This window comes from Oncorhynchus mykiss, chromosome 5, assembly GCF_057628025.1.
Source record: "Oncorhynchus mykiss isolate SJ-2025 chromosome 5, ASM5762802v1, whole genome shotgun sequence".
NCBI classification, from domain to species: Eukaryota; Metazoa; Chordata; class Actinopteri; order Salmoniformes; family Salmonidae; genus Oncorhynchus; species Oncorhynchus mykiss.
Window position 1 is genome coordinate 90,941,965 of NC_143026.1, and position 14,279 is coordinate 90,956,243.

The following is a 14,279-nucleotide window of genomic DNA, read 5'->3' on the forward strand; positions in this document are numbered from 1 at the left end:
TTCAAAGAGCAGGGTAATGAATTGGAATAGCAGCCCTACTCCCTCTTCCCAGGTCAAAGAGGTTGTTAGTAGCTGCTATGCAGAGAGAGCCTGCCACCTACTGGACTGTTCACAGCTGTAATTTCCCTTTCCTAGCATTACAGGGCACTAGTCAAACTACTGAACATACAGCTTCTTACAATGAGGCAAAGTGATCAGACTTCCTGAACAGAAAAAAAATTATACATAACATAAAAGCTCAAATCTCTCCAGTTAAAAACATTTAATCACACAGTTCAACACAGACCACAGCGATAAAGGAGGGAGAAATTAGTTGGGAAGTAACACTCCTCCTTCCTAAGAGAGGGCCAATCATATTCTCAAATCAGGTCACCATAATGAATCAATCACTGTCACCCATTCATGCACATCAACAATGGCCAGATTCACACTATTACACTGAAAATTAACAATGAAAAAGGCATTGATGCAAGGGATTTTTTTAGGACCAAAGACCTTGTCAAGTGGTTAATTAATCAAATCAGACAAAATTAGAACATCTTACTTCCTTATATAGGACAGAATGCCTTAAATCTCCACTTGTTCCAAACATACAGATGACCAATGAGATTACTGATATTGTTTGCAGTCAATCAATGGTAACTTAATCTACGCGGTACAGACTGGGCCATGCTACTGTGTACTGCTGCCATACAGACATCCCTGGATTGAGATTAAGGCTCTTAGTCACATCCAATCTCCATCTGATTAGACTAGGCCCATCTCACTGTCCCTCACTCTAAATAAATATCTATATATATCTATCGCTAGCTATATTTGTGTGCATATTGGATACCCATAAAGGAGCAGGAGGAAGTTACCCCCTAGACAGTGATCTAAGGTCAATTGTACATTTCATTCCATCAAATAGGATTGGAGAAGCTGGTTGAAGGATGAGCTGATCGAAGATCTGTGCTTACTGGGCAACTTCTAACCCGGTTGGCGGTACGTATACACCTAGGCCTACATGTGAATATGTACAAGCAGCACAGCAGTTATTCTTCTATGCATGTCCAGTAGGTGTGCATCATCATCATCATCATCATCTGAGCTTGGGGAAGATCCTGATGAAGAGGATCATACTGATGAAAGTGAAGGAGACCAGGATGAGCATCAGCCACAGGGTCCAGTTGACAGACTTCTTGGTGTGCTGTTCCAAACGCTCCGACTCAACCTTCAGTTTCTCGAAGTTGGTGTCTGCCTGACGCATAGACTGGGTCAGGGTCTGAGTGAGAGAGGAGAAAAGCAGATAACTATTAGATCAGATCCTCAGCTGTGGCTGAAGGATAGCCTGGGTCAGAGAGACAGGATCCTATGAATATTTATACTGTGGCTGAAGGATAGACTGGGTCAGAGAGACAGGATCCTATGAATATTTATACTGTGGCTGAAGGATAGACTGGGTCAGGGAGACAGGATCCTATGAATATTTATACTGTGGCTGAAGGATAGACTGGATCGGGGTCAGAGAGACAGGATCCTATGAATATTTATACTGTGGCTGAAGGATAGACTGGATCAGGGTCAGAGAGAAAGGATCCTATGAATATTTCTGCTGTGGCTGAAGGATAGACTGGATCAGAGAGACAGGATCCTATGAATATTTATACTGTGGCTGAAGGATAGACTGGGTCAGAGAGACAGGATCCTATGAATATTTATACTGTGGCTGAAGGATAGACTGGGTCAGGGTCAGAGAGACAGGATCCTATGAATATTTCTGCTGTGGCTGAAGGATAGACTGGGTCAGGGTCAGAGAGACAGGATCCTATGAATATTTATACTGTGGCTGAAGGATAGACTGGGTCAGGGTCAGAAAGACAGGATCCTATGAATATTTATACTGTGGCTGAAGGATAGACTGGATCAGAGAGACAGGATCCTATGAATATTTCTGCTGTGGCTGAAGGATAGACTGGATCAGGGTCAGAGAGACAGGATCCTATGAATATTTATACTGTGGCTGAAGGATAGACTGGGTCAGGGTCAGAGAGACAGGATCCTATGAATATTTATACTGTGGCTGAAGGATAGACTGGGTCAGGGTCAGAAAGACAGGATCCTATGAATATTTATACTGTGGCTGAAGGATAGACTGGATCAGAGAGACAGGATCCTATGAATATTTCTGCTGTGGCTGAAGGATAGACTGGATCAGAGAGACAGGATCCTATGAATATTTCTGCTGTGGCTGAAGGATAGACTGGATCAGGGTCAGAGAGACAGGATCCTATGAATATTTATACTGTGGCTGAAGGATAGACTGGGTCAGGGTCAGAAAGACAGGATCCTATGAATATTTATACTGTGGCTGAAGGATAGACTGGATCAGAGAGACAGGATCCTATGAATATTTCTGCTGTGGCTGAAGGATAGACTGGATCAGGGTCAGAGAGACAGGATCCTATGAATATTTATACTGTGGCTGAAGGATAGACTGGGTCAGGGTCAGAGAGACAGGATCCTATGAATATTTATACTGTGGCTGAAGGATAGACTGGGTCAGGGTCAGAGAGACAGGATCCTATGAATATTTATACTGTGGCTGAAGGATAGACTGGGTCAGAGAGACAGGATCCTATGAATATTTCTGCTGTGGCTGAAGGATAGACTGGATCAGGGTCAGAGAGACAGGATCCTATGAATATTTATACTGTGGCTGAAGGATAGACTGGATCAGGGTCAGACAGACAGGATCCTATGAATATTTATACTGTGGCTGAAGGATAGACTGGATCAGGGTCAGAGAGACAGGATCCTATGAATATTTATACTGTGGCTGAAGGATAGACTGGGTCAGAGAGACAGGATCCTATGAATATTTATACTGTGGCTGAAGGATAGACTGGATCAGGGTCAGAGAGACAGGATCCTATGAATATTTATACTGTGGCTGAAGGATAGACTGGGTCAGGGAGACAGGATCCTATGAATATTTATACTGTGGCTGAAGGATAGACTGGATCAGGGTCAGAGAGACAGGATCCTATGAATATTTATACTGTGGCTGAAGGATAGACTGGATCAGGGTCAGAGAGACAGGATCCTATGAATATTTATACTGTGGCTGAAGGATAGACTGGATCAGGGTCAGACAGACAGGATCCTATGAATATTTATACTGTGGCTGAAGGATAGACTGGATCAGGGTCAGAGAGACAGGATCCTATGAATATTTATACTGTGGCTGAAGGATAGACTGGGTCAGAGAGACAGGATCCTATGAATATTTATACTGTGGCTGAAGGATAGACTGGATCAGGGTCAGAGAGACAGGATCCTATGAATATTTATACTGTGGCTGAAGGATAGACTGGGTCAGGGAGACAGGATCCTATGAATATTTATACTGTGGCTGAAGGATAGACTGGATCAGGGTCAGAGAGACAGGATCCTATGAATATTTATACTGTGGCTGAAGGATAGACTGGATCAGGGTCAGGGAGACAGGATCCTATGAATATTTATACTGTGGCTGAAGGATAGACTGGGTCAGAGAGACAGGATCCTATGAATATTTATACTGTGGCTGAAGGATAGACTGGATCAGAGTCAGAGAGAAAGGATCCTATGAATATTTCTGCTGTGGCTGAAGGATAGACTGGATCAGAGAGACAGGATCCTATGAATATTTATACTGTGGCTGAAGGATAGACTGGGTCAGAGAGACAGGATCCTATGAATATTTATACTGTGGCTGAAGGATAGACTGGGTCAGGGTCAGAGAGACAGGATCCTATGAATATTTCTGCTGTGGCTGAAGGATAGACTGGGTCAGGGTCAGAGAGACAGGATCCTATGAATATTTATACTGTGGCTGAAGGATAGCCTGGATCAGGGTCAGAGAGACAGGATCCTATGAATATTTATACTGTGGCTGAAGGATAGACTGGATCAGGGTCAGAGAGACAGGATCCTATGAATATTTCTGCTGTGGCTGAAGGATAGACTGGGTCAGAGAGACAGGATCCTATGAATATTTATACTGTGGCTGAAGGATAGACTGGGTCAGGGTCAGAAAGACAGGATCCTATGAATATTTATACTGTGGCTGAAGGATAGACTGGATCAGAGAGACAGGATCCTATGAATATTTCTGCTGTGGCTGAAGGATAGACTGGATCAGGGTCAGAGAGACAGGATCCTATGAATATTTATACTGTGGCTGAAGGATAGACTGGGTCAGGGTCAGAGAGACAGGATCCTATGAATAATTATACTGTGGCTGAAGGATAGACTGGGTCAGGGTCAGAGAGACAGGATCCTATGAATATTTATACTGTGGCTGAAGGATAGACTGGGTCAGGGTCAGAGAGACAGGATCCTATGAATATTTATACTGTGGCTGAAGGATAGACTGGATCAGAGAGACAGGATCCTATGAATATTTATACTGTGGCTGAAGGATAGACTGGGTCAGGGTCAGAGAGACAGGATCCTATGAATATTTCTGCTGTGGCTGAAGGATAGACTGGATCAGGGTCAGAGAGACAGGATCCTATGAATATTTCTGCTGTGGCTGAAGGATAGACTGGATCTGGGTCAGAGAGACAGGATCCTATGAATATTTCTGCTGTGGCTGAAGGATAGACTGGATCGGGGTCAGAGAGACAGGATCCTATGAATATTTCTGCTGTGGCTGAAGGATAGACTGGGTCAGAGAGACAGGATCCTATGAATATTTATACTGTGGCTGAAGGATAGACTGGGTCAGAGAGACAGGATCCTATGAATATTTCTGCTGTGGCTGAAGGATAGACTGGATCAGGGTCAGGGAGACAGGATCCTATGAATATTTCTGCTGTGGCTGAAGGATAGACTGGGTCAGGGTCAGGGAGACAGGATCCTATGAATATTTATACTGTGGCTGAAGGATAGACTGGATCAGGGTCAGAGAGACAGGATCCTATGAATATTTATACTGTGGCTGAAGGATAGACTGGGTCAGGGTCAGAGAGACAGGATCCTATGAATATTTATACTGTGGCTGAAGGATAGACTGGGTCAGGGTCAGAGAGACAGGATCCTATGAATATTTATACTGTGGCTGAAGGATAGACTGGGTCAGGGTCAGAGAGACAGGATCCTATGAATATTTATACTGTGGCTGAAGGATAGACTGGATCAGAGAGACAGGATCCTATGAATATTTATACTGTGGCTGAAGGATAGACTGGGTCAGGGTCAGAGAGACAGGATCCTATGAATATTTATACTGTGGCTGAAGGATAGACTGGGTCAGGGAGACAGGATCCTATGAATATTTCTGCTGTGGCTGAAGGATAGACTGGGTCAGGGTCAGGGAGACAGGATCCTATGAATATTTATACTGTGGCTGAAGGATAGACTGGATCAGGGTCAGAGAGACAGGATCCTATGAATATTTATACTGTGGCTGAAGGATAGACTGGATCAGGGTCAGGGAGACAGGATCCTATGAATATTCATACTGTGGCTGAAGGATAGACTGGGTCAGAGAGACAGGATCCTATGAATATTTATACTGTGGCTGAAGGATAGACTGGGTCAGGGAGACAGGATCCTATGAATATTTATACTGTGGCTGAAGGATAGACTGGATCAGGGTCAGAGAGACAGGATCCTATGAATATTTATACTGTGGCTGAAGGATAGACTGGATCAGGGTCAGGGAGACAGGATCCTATGAATATTCATACTGTGGCTGAAGGATAGACTGGGTCAGGGTCAGGGAGACAGGATCCTATGAATATTTATACTGTGGCTGAAGGATAGACTGGATCAGGGTCAGGGAGACAGGATCCTATGAATATTTCTGCTGTGGCTGAAGGATAGACTGGGTCAGGGTGAACATAGACAACACTTCTTCTGTTAAACTTTTAAGGGGCTGTCGTCAAACACTTGCACTTTTCATAAGAGACTTCATTGGCCTTTGAAATGCATAGTGATGCATATTTTTTATCCAAAAATGGATTGAGCCTGAAAAGAATCCATCCTTCCATTTAGACTAGTGGAATTCCAGGCCTCATAGCAGCAGCTGTTAAATCATATATCCCACAAGTTGTTCAAACGCTTTAGTTCTGGAATGTTTCTTATGTAATACCGCCACCTTCTGGACGGACACCAAAACACTTTTCTGTCAACCAGAATAGAAGCTTATGTAATACCGCCACCTTCTGGACGGACACCAAAACACTTTTCTGTCAACCAGAATAGAAGCTCTTGTTGAATTCCAAGGCTCGTATAAATTATTAAGTAAGTCATATGGAAATAGCTTCAACATGTTTTTCCTGATAAGTGTGGTCAAATTCTCGCCATATTGGATACACCTGTCCAATCCTTTGAGATCTACAGGAGTGTTAGGCGGCAGCGTTAGCCTAGCGGTTAGAGCTTTGGCCTAGCGGTTAGAGCGTTGGCCTAGCGGTTAGAGCGTTGGCCTAGCGGTTAGAGCGTTGGCCTAGCGGTTAGAGCGTTGGCCTAGCGGTTAGAGCGTTGGCCTAGCGGTTAGAGCGTTGGCCTAGCGGTTAGAGCGTTGGCCTAGCGGTTAGAGCGTTGGCCTAGCGGTTAGAGCGTTGGCCTAGCGGTTAGAGCGTTGGCCTAGCGGTTAGAGCGTTGGCCTAGCGGTTAGAGCGTTGGCCTAGCGGTTAGAGCGTTGGCCTAGCGGTTAGAGCGTTGGCCTAGCGGTTAGAGCGTTGGCCTAGTGGTTAGAGCGTTGGCCTAGCGGTTAGAGCGTTGGCCTAGCGGTTAGAGCGTTGGCCTAGCGGTTAGAGCGTTGGCCTAGCGGTTAGAGCGTTGGCCTAGCGGTTAGAGCGTTGGCCTAGCGGTTAGAGCGTTGGCCTAGCGGTTAGAGCGTTGGCCTAGCGGTTAGAGCGTTGGCCTAGCGGTTAGAGCGTTGGCCTAGCGGTTAGAGCGTTGGCCTAGTTACCGAAAGGTTGCAAGATCGAATCCCTCGAGCTGCCAAGTTAAAAATCTGTTGTTCTGCCCCTGAACAAGGAATTTAACCCACTGTTCCTCGGAAGGCCGTCATTGAAAATAAGAATTTGTTCTTAACTGACTTGCCTAGTTAAAGGTTTAAAAAAATATATATAATTACCAAGTGTTAGGCGCTAAAACCCCAGGGGGATTATCCTCACTTTTCTAACTCTACAAGGGCAGAGAGAGTCTTCCTGTTGTCTGACCTGAGAATGAGGCTAAAAGGTGGAATTGTAATTCAGCATAGAAACTGTTCAAGCAGAGCTCGTCTTCTTCCACACCTGGTTGTCCTGTTTGATAATGTTCTGGGCCACCAGCGTGTTGTTCTTCAGGTTGCGCGCCAGGTTCAGCATGTCTTCAGCCAACTTTTCCTGTAGGTTGTGATGGTGCTGCAACACTGCATCCAGCTCGGCTGCTGACTGCCGTTCATCCAGAACCAAACCCCTTTCGAAGCGGAGAGGGAGGGATTGGTTTTATTGATTGATTTGATTGTGGGTATAAAAATAAAAAACTGTATCGTACATTTGGTAAGTCCGGTTTCACATTTTAGAGCAGAGTGAGAGGAAATTAGGTTAATGTTACCTTCTGTTTCTCAAGTCTGTTTCCAAGTTTCCTGTTTAATTACAGAGAAAATAATTACACTTTAAAATGACGCTATTGTACATCGGAATATATTAAAATAAAATAAAAACGAGTGTTTACCTTTGTTCGACAGACCCTATAAAGAAACGCAATAAAACAGTTAGCAGAAATAGCCCTTTATAAAGAAGACCGATCATGTCCATTAAAACAAACTATAACATTTTCTAAGTAAAATACACACTATTGAGACCCATCCAACAGTATGAGGTTATCTTACAGTGCCTAACAGCTCGTTCCTCATCTCCCCTGTGCACCGGGCTTTGGTCTGCATGTGAACTGTCTTACTGGCTGGCATCCTCTCATTGGCTATGGTGGGGGTGCGTCCAGGAGCTAGGAACTGATTGGCCAGGGCTTTCTCTGTCCCCGACTATAAAAGAAGAACATAGGACAGGCCAGCGTCTCATTGGCTCAAGTGAAGAAAACATTAAAAACAAACTGGTGAGAAGAAAACGTTTCTATAATGTAATGCTAATGGCTTCAAACAGAATTTAAAATCAGTTGTTTTAGCTACGTATCAGAATGAAATCCTTGAGGGTAATTATACTAACCAGTTTCTCTGCTTCTAGAAGTCCTTTCAAGAAGTCCACCTTCCGTGTGTAGTCTGTCATCACCTCTACTGTGGGTTTGCTGAAGGGAGAGATGGAAAATAATGAATTAATATTTAAAAACAACGATTGCCTCAGGAGGACATGAATTCGGCTAATACAGATCATTCGGAAAGTATTCAGTCCCCGATTCTTTCCACATTTTGTTACTTAACAGCCTTATTCTAAAAATGGTTTAAATAATCCACCCAATCGACACACGATACCCCATAATGGCAAAAGTGAAAACAGGTTGACAAACGTATTAAAAATAAACAGAATTACCTTATTTACCTAAGTATTCAGACCCTTTGCTATGAGACTTGAAATTGATCTCAGGTGCATCCTGTTTCCATTGATCATCCTTGAGATGTTTCTACAACTTGATTGGAGTCAACCTGTGGTAAATTCAATTGATTGGACATGATTTGGAAAGGCAAACACCCGTCTATATAAGGTCCCACAGTTGACAGTGCATGTCTTGGTTTTTGCTCTGTTGAAGGAATTGTCCGTAGAGCTCTGAGACAGGATAGTGTTGAGGCACAGATCTGGGGAAGGGTACCAAAAAAATGTCTGCCGCATTGAAGGTCCCCAAGAACACAGTGGCCTCCATCATTCTTAAATGGAAGAAGTTTGGAACCACAAAGACTCTTCCTAGAGCTGGCAGCCCGGCCAAACTGAGCAATCGGGGGAGAAGAGCCTTGGTCAGGGTGGTGACGAAGAACCCAACAGTCACTCTGACAGAGCTCCAGAGTTCCTCTGTGGAGATGGGAGAATCTTCCAGAAGGACAACCATCTTTGCAGCATTTCACCCATCAGGCCTTTATGGTAGCGTGACCAGACAGAAGCCACTCCTCAGTAAAAAGGCCCCTAAAGCAGGGGTTCTTAAACTTTTTCAGCCTGGGACCCAAATAAAAAATGCTGTGTTTAGGAACATATGCAACTATACGTAAATATTGGTCCATATCATTGCCCTTATGCCTAAAACAAATGCAATATAGACAAAAACGAATAACGAAATTAAAATGGTCATATAAATATCTATTCATGTTTATTTTCCTCTCTTACGTATCTGTCTAGGTTGGAACTGTCGCTGTTAAAATACAATACATCATTTTCATTCTGAACTGGAACAAACTGATTGATCACGTCACACAGACGCAGGCTCTTTGATGCAACACCAAGTAACAGTACAGATGAAAAATGATCAGGCCTACTGTACCTCTTACTGTAGAAATGATTGTCAAAAGCAAAGTCTAGGTTGGAACTGTTGCTGTTAAAATAGAAATCATAGGTTTTTATTCTGAACTGGAATAAACTGATTGATCCAGGCTGAATCACATCCGGACATGAGTCCCATAGGGCGGCGCACAATTATCCCAGTGTCGTCTAGGTTCGTCCGGGGTAGGCCGTCACTGTAAATAAGTATTTGTTCTTAACCGACTTGCCTAGTTAAATTTAAAAAAAGGTTCAATTGAAATAAAACAAATATTTCAAAAGAACAATCACATGGATGTAGATCAGAAAACAAAAACACACTCTCTCCTAATGAGAGGTGTGTGGCTGGTTGAAGTTGTCAACACGCATGTCTCTTCTGGGATCCGTTTTTGACAGTACAACACTGCTCAGCATTGAGACGGTTTCTGTACTTGTTTTTTTTTTTTTCATTAAGTAACCCAGAGTTGAGAACCCTGACTGACATAGGTATGTGGGGCTGTACTGGACCAGGACATTACTGCTTTCTCAGTCAGCATCTACCGCTTCAGCATCTACCGCTTCATGCTGTAGATGAGCAACCCAGAACTGTGTGTGTGTTTGCCTCAAAAAGCATCTTGCTTCAATAAAAATGATGACGTATTTTAACAGCAACGGTTCCAACCTAGACTTGCTTTCAACAATAATTTCTACTGTAAAATGTAACTAGTTAGCTAACATTCGCCAAAGCAAGCTATTAGCTGTGTACAAGGCCAGGGGATTGTTTGAAAGAGAAACTCACATATACTACTATGAGATAGTACTCCCCTATTTCTGCTTATATCACCTGTTCTAAAATGACAACAATTCCACTGTTGAAGCACTGTTTCCTGTTGCACTCTGCCCTGTTCTGAAGTAATTCCCTGGGTTTACCACCATGCTGTGGATGTTTGGTCAGGATGTGTCGTTATACGAATTTGTTCGTTTTGATTAACTCATTACTAAGCACTTCCCCACAACAACAAAAAAACACATTGAGGGAGCTCCTCGTTATTTCTCAAAGTTTGTATGAAAGAGAGAAACTCATCGATGTATTGGTGTTTCGTGACGATTGAGCTCAGTCAGAACTTGTTGCTAGCATGAGTCTATTTGGTGACGTCGGTGAGTGGGAATGACAAGTCCGTGGCTGACAGCGCATCATCTGCTGCTGAACCACAGCGCGTGTCACCGAGGGATCTTAAAAAAAAAAAAAACTTTGAAATAAAAGATCCGATAAACCGCGAAGCACACGGGCATCTCGTTCTCCCACTCGCGCAGCTGCCAAACTGAGCAGAGACCGCTGCTAAGCAGAGAGCGCACTGAACAGAGACCGCTGCTAAGCAGAGAGCGCACTGAACAGAGACCGCTGCTAAGCAGAGAGCGCACTGAACAGAGACCGCTGCTAAGCAGAGAGCGCACTGAACAGAGACCGCTGCTAAGCAGAGAGCGCACTGAACAGAGACCGCTGCTAAGCAGAGAGCGCACTGGACAGAGACCGCTGCTAAGCAGAGAGCGCACTGGACAGAGACCGCTGCTAAGCAGAGAGCGCACTGGACAGAGACCGCTGCTAAGCAGAGAGCGCACTGGACAGAGACCGCTGCTAAGCAGAGAGCGCACTGGACAGAGACCAATGCTAAGCAGAGCGCGCACTGGACAGAGACCAATGCTAAGCAGAGCGCGCACTGGACAGAGACCAATGCTAAGCAGAGCGCGCACTGGACAGAGACCTCTGCTAAGCAGAGCGCGCACTGGACAGAGACCTCTGCTAAGCAGAGCGCGCACTGGACAGAGACCTCTGCTAAGCAGAGCGCGCACTGGACAGAGACCTCTGCTAAGCAGAGCGCGCACTGGACAGAGACCTCTGCTAAGCAGAGCGCGCACTGGACAGAGACCTCTGCTAAGCAGAGCGCGCACTGGACAGAGACCTCTGCTAAGCAGAGCGCGCACTGGACAGAGACCTCTGCTAAGCAGAGCACGCACTGGACAGAGACCTCTGCTAAGCAGAGCGCGCACTGGACAGAGACCTCTGCTAAGCAGAGCGCGCACTGGACAGAGACCTCTGCTAAGCAGAGCGCGCACTGGACAGAGACCTCTGCTAAGCAGAGCGCGCACTGGACAGAGACCTCTGCTAAGCAGAGCGCGCACTGGACAGAGACCTCTGCTAAGCAGAGCGCGCACTGGACAGAGACCAATGCTAAGCAGAGCGCGCACTGGACAGAGAGCTATGCTAAGCAGAGCGCGCACTGGACAGAGACCAATGCTAAGCAGAGCGCGCACAGGACAGAGACCTATGCTAAGCAGAGAGCGCACTGAACAGAGACCTCTGCTAAGCAGAGAGCGCACTGAACAGTTGCACTTGGCCAAATCAATTCCAGTAATTCATTAAATAATTATACATTTACTGACACTTTGCGACCCATACTTTAAGAAATGCTGGCCTGAAGGACTCACAGACAATGAGAAGCAAGATTATATTCTCTGGTCTGATGAAAGCAAGAGGGAACTCTTTGGCATGAATGCCAAGTGTCACATCTGGAGGGAACATGGCATCATCCCTACGGTGAAGCATGGTGCTGGCGGAGTCATGCTGTGGGGATGTTTTCAACCGCAGACAAGTCAGGATCGAGGGAAAGATGAATGGAGAAAAGTACAGAGAGATCCTTTATGAAAACCTGCTTCAGAGGGCTCAGGACCTGAGACTGGCGCAAAGTTTCATCTTCCAACAGGACAACGACCCTAAGCATACAGTCAAGACAGAGAGACCCTTTATGAAAACCTTTGGGACAAGTCTCTGAATGTCCTTGAGTTGCACAGCCAGAGCCCAGAATTGAACCCAATCGAACATCTCTGGCAAAGACCTGAAAATAGCTGTGCAGCGAAGCTCCCCTGATAGAGCTTGAGAGGATCTGCAGAGAAGAATGGGAGAAACTCCCCTAATTCTGGTGTCCCATTTTTTATTTGTGTAATTAGCAGAAAATTCTTAACCTGTTTTTGCTTTGTCATTATTTGAATACTGTGTGTAGATTGAGTGTGGGAAAAAAACAATTGAATCCATTTTAGAATAAGGCAGTAACGTAACAAAATGTGAAAAAGTCAAGGGGCCTGAATACTTTCAGAATGCACTATAAGTTAAATGCAGCTCCCTTCAAGTACAAGCCTATCAATAATATATTTTTAAAAAATCATAAATCTGCATTATCATTATAGCAGTTTTTCTGACCGCTTGATTGAGGTGAAAGTATCACCTTTATATAAAATCTGAAACAATAAATCCATGTAAGATTTAGTTGAGAGAGAGGAGGTTTGTTAGGTAAGTATTAAGTAAGTGCAAAGTCTGGCATTGCCCTGTTTTAAGAATGTTACTCATAGGTAAAAGGCCTCAGTTTAGATATACCTTGGACTTTTCCTCAAAGCCACCAACATCTCTTCAAGAGCACCAACATACTAGAAGAGAAAGAGCAAAAGTCAAGACCTACAGTTTGGTAGAGTCATAATAGGGATGGCATTTAGAGACACGACAATTGCCAAGCTTCTTAAAAGCATGGGAACACAGTTTGAGCAGCTATGCAGAAAACAACTAGTAAGCAAACGAAAAAAATATATATATATTTTTTGCAAACGATGACAAAGGCAGACTATTGGGGGGGGGGGGGGGGGGGGTGTATCTGTTAGCGGTAACGTTAACTAGTTAGGCTTTTCTGAAAAGGGGGGGGCTGTAACGTTAGCTAGTTGCCATCAAAACATGACTGATTGGAAAGGCCTGAATGTAAATCTTCTAGCGAACACAAACAGATACAATTTAACCTGGGAAAATAAATGTAGCTTATAACTACTGTAGTTAGTTACACAACCTTGTCAAATGATCTAACGTTAGCTTGCCAACTAAACCTAGGTGAGAGATGATCATGGCTATCTACATACACCTTTCGCAAGATTCATTGACCTGTCGTATTTGGATTATAGCTAATTTTATAATATAAAATTGTGTAAATAAGTAATGTGCGCTTGCATTAGCTAATACTGTTAACTACTACGACGAGCTACTGATTTGCTAGAAAATACAGTCAGTTGTAGTATAGTTAACCAACTTGCTCGTTCCAAGCTGCTGGCGACGTGGCTATCTAGCATGCTAACCCACTGACAAGCTAACGTAACGTTAGCAGACACTGTCAACATCATTTGACAGGACATTCGTTTCTCATCGACTGCGTTTGATGAAGGTTGCATTGGTCAACGTCTAAATGTCTTACCTTTTCCAACCTCCATTCCGTTTCCACTCGCTTCTCTGAAGCTATAGATTCGCAGCGGGACAATAATCGGATAAAATTTATTTCTAATCTAGACGAAGCCATGTTTGAATATGACAAGGTGTCGCAAAGATTTTCCGGAAGTAGTTCCGTTTCCACTAGTTACCACATATATATCGGAAACATTAATTAAAGTAAAAAATAAATTAAAAATGTAAGTTTACGGTTAGACATAAGGTTAACAGAGGGGTTTGGGTTTAACATATTTTAAACATTGAAATTATTGTTCTTCTGTGGATTTTTTTTAATGGCGATTTACCAGGATAAATTGTAGACATAGGCGGGGTTTATGAGTTTGTGTCTGTGGTAACTAGTGACGACCATTACAAAACCCCAGAAAAAAAGTTCCACATTTACCACGTTATGTCTTTAAAATAAAATCTTGAATATTTTGAGAATAATTCTATCAAATATATTTACAATTACAATTTATAAATCAAAATGTATTGACAACATTGTAATATATAACACATTGGTCTGTTTTACAAGAGAAACACAGTATACAGGCTGGCCTAAATAAACA

General features: G+C 43.8%; 1 protein-coding gene across 2 annotated transcripts; it reads right to left on the reverse strand.

Annotated features, from left to right (window-relative positions):
• Nucleotides 1-247: 247 nt before the first annotated feature.
• use1 (unconventional SNARE in the ER 1 homolog (S. cerevisiae)) lies at nt 248-14,083 on the reverse strand. 2 transcript variants are annotated; one of them, XM_021604762.3, is made up of 8 exons: nt 13,700-14,083; nt 12,844-12,893; nt 8,181-8,259; nt 7,850-7,999; nt 7,693-7,708; nt 7,573-7,603; nt 7,272-7,434; nt 248-1,264 (listed from the first exon to the last, which is right to left on the reverse strand). In XM_021604762.3, exons 1-8 carry the CDS (start codon nt 13,799-13,801, stop codon nt 1,082-1,084), a joined length of 774 nt encoding a protein of 257 aa, XP_021460437.1. In that variant the 5' UTR covers nt 13,802-14,083; the 3' UTR covers nt 248-1,081. The 2 variants fall into 2 exon arrangements, with proteins under 2 accessions (XP_021460437.1, XP_090092521.1); XM_090236395.1 differs by lacking the exon at nt 12,844-12,893 and having other exon boundaries at nt 13,700-14,032.
• Nucleotides 14,084-14,279: the final 196 nt, after the last annotated feature.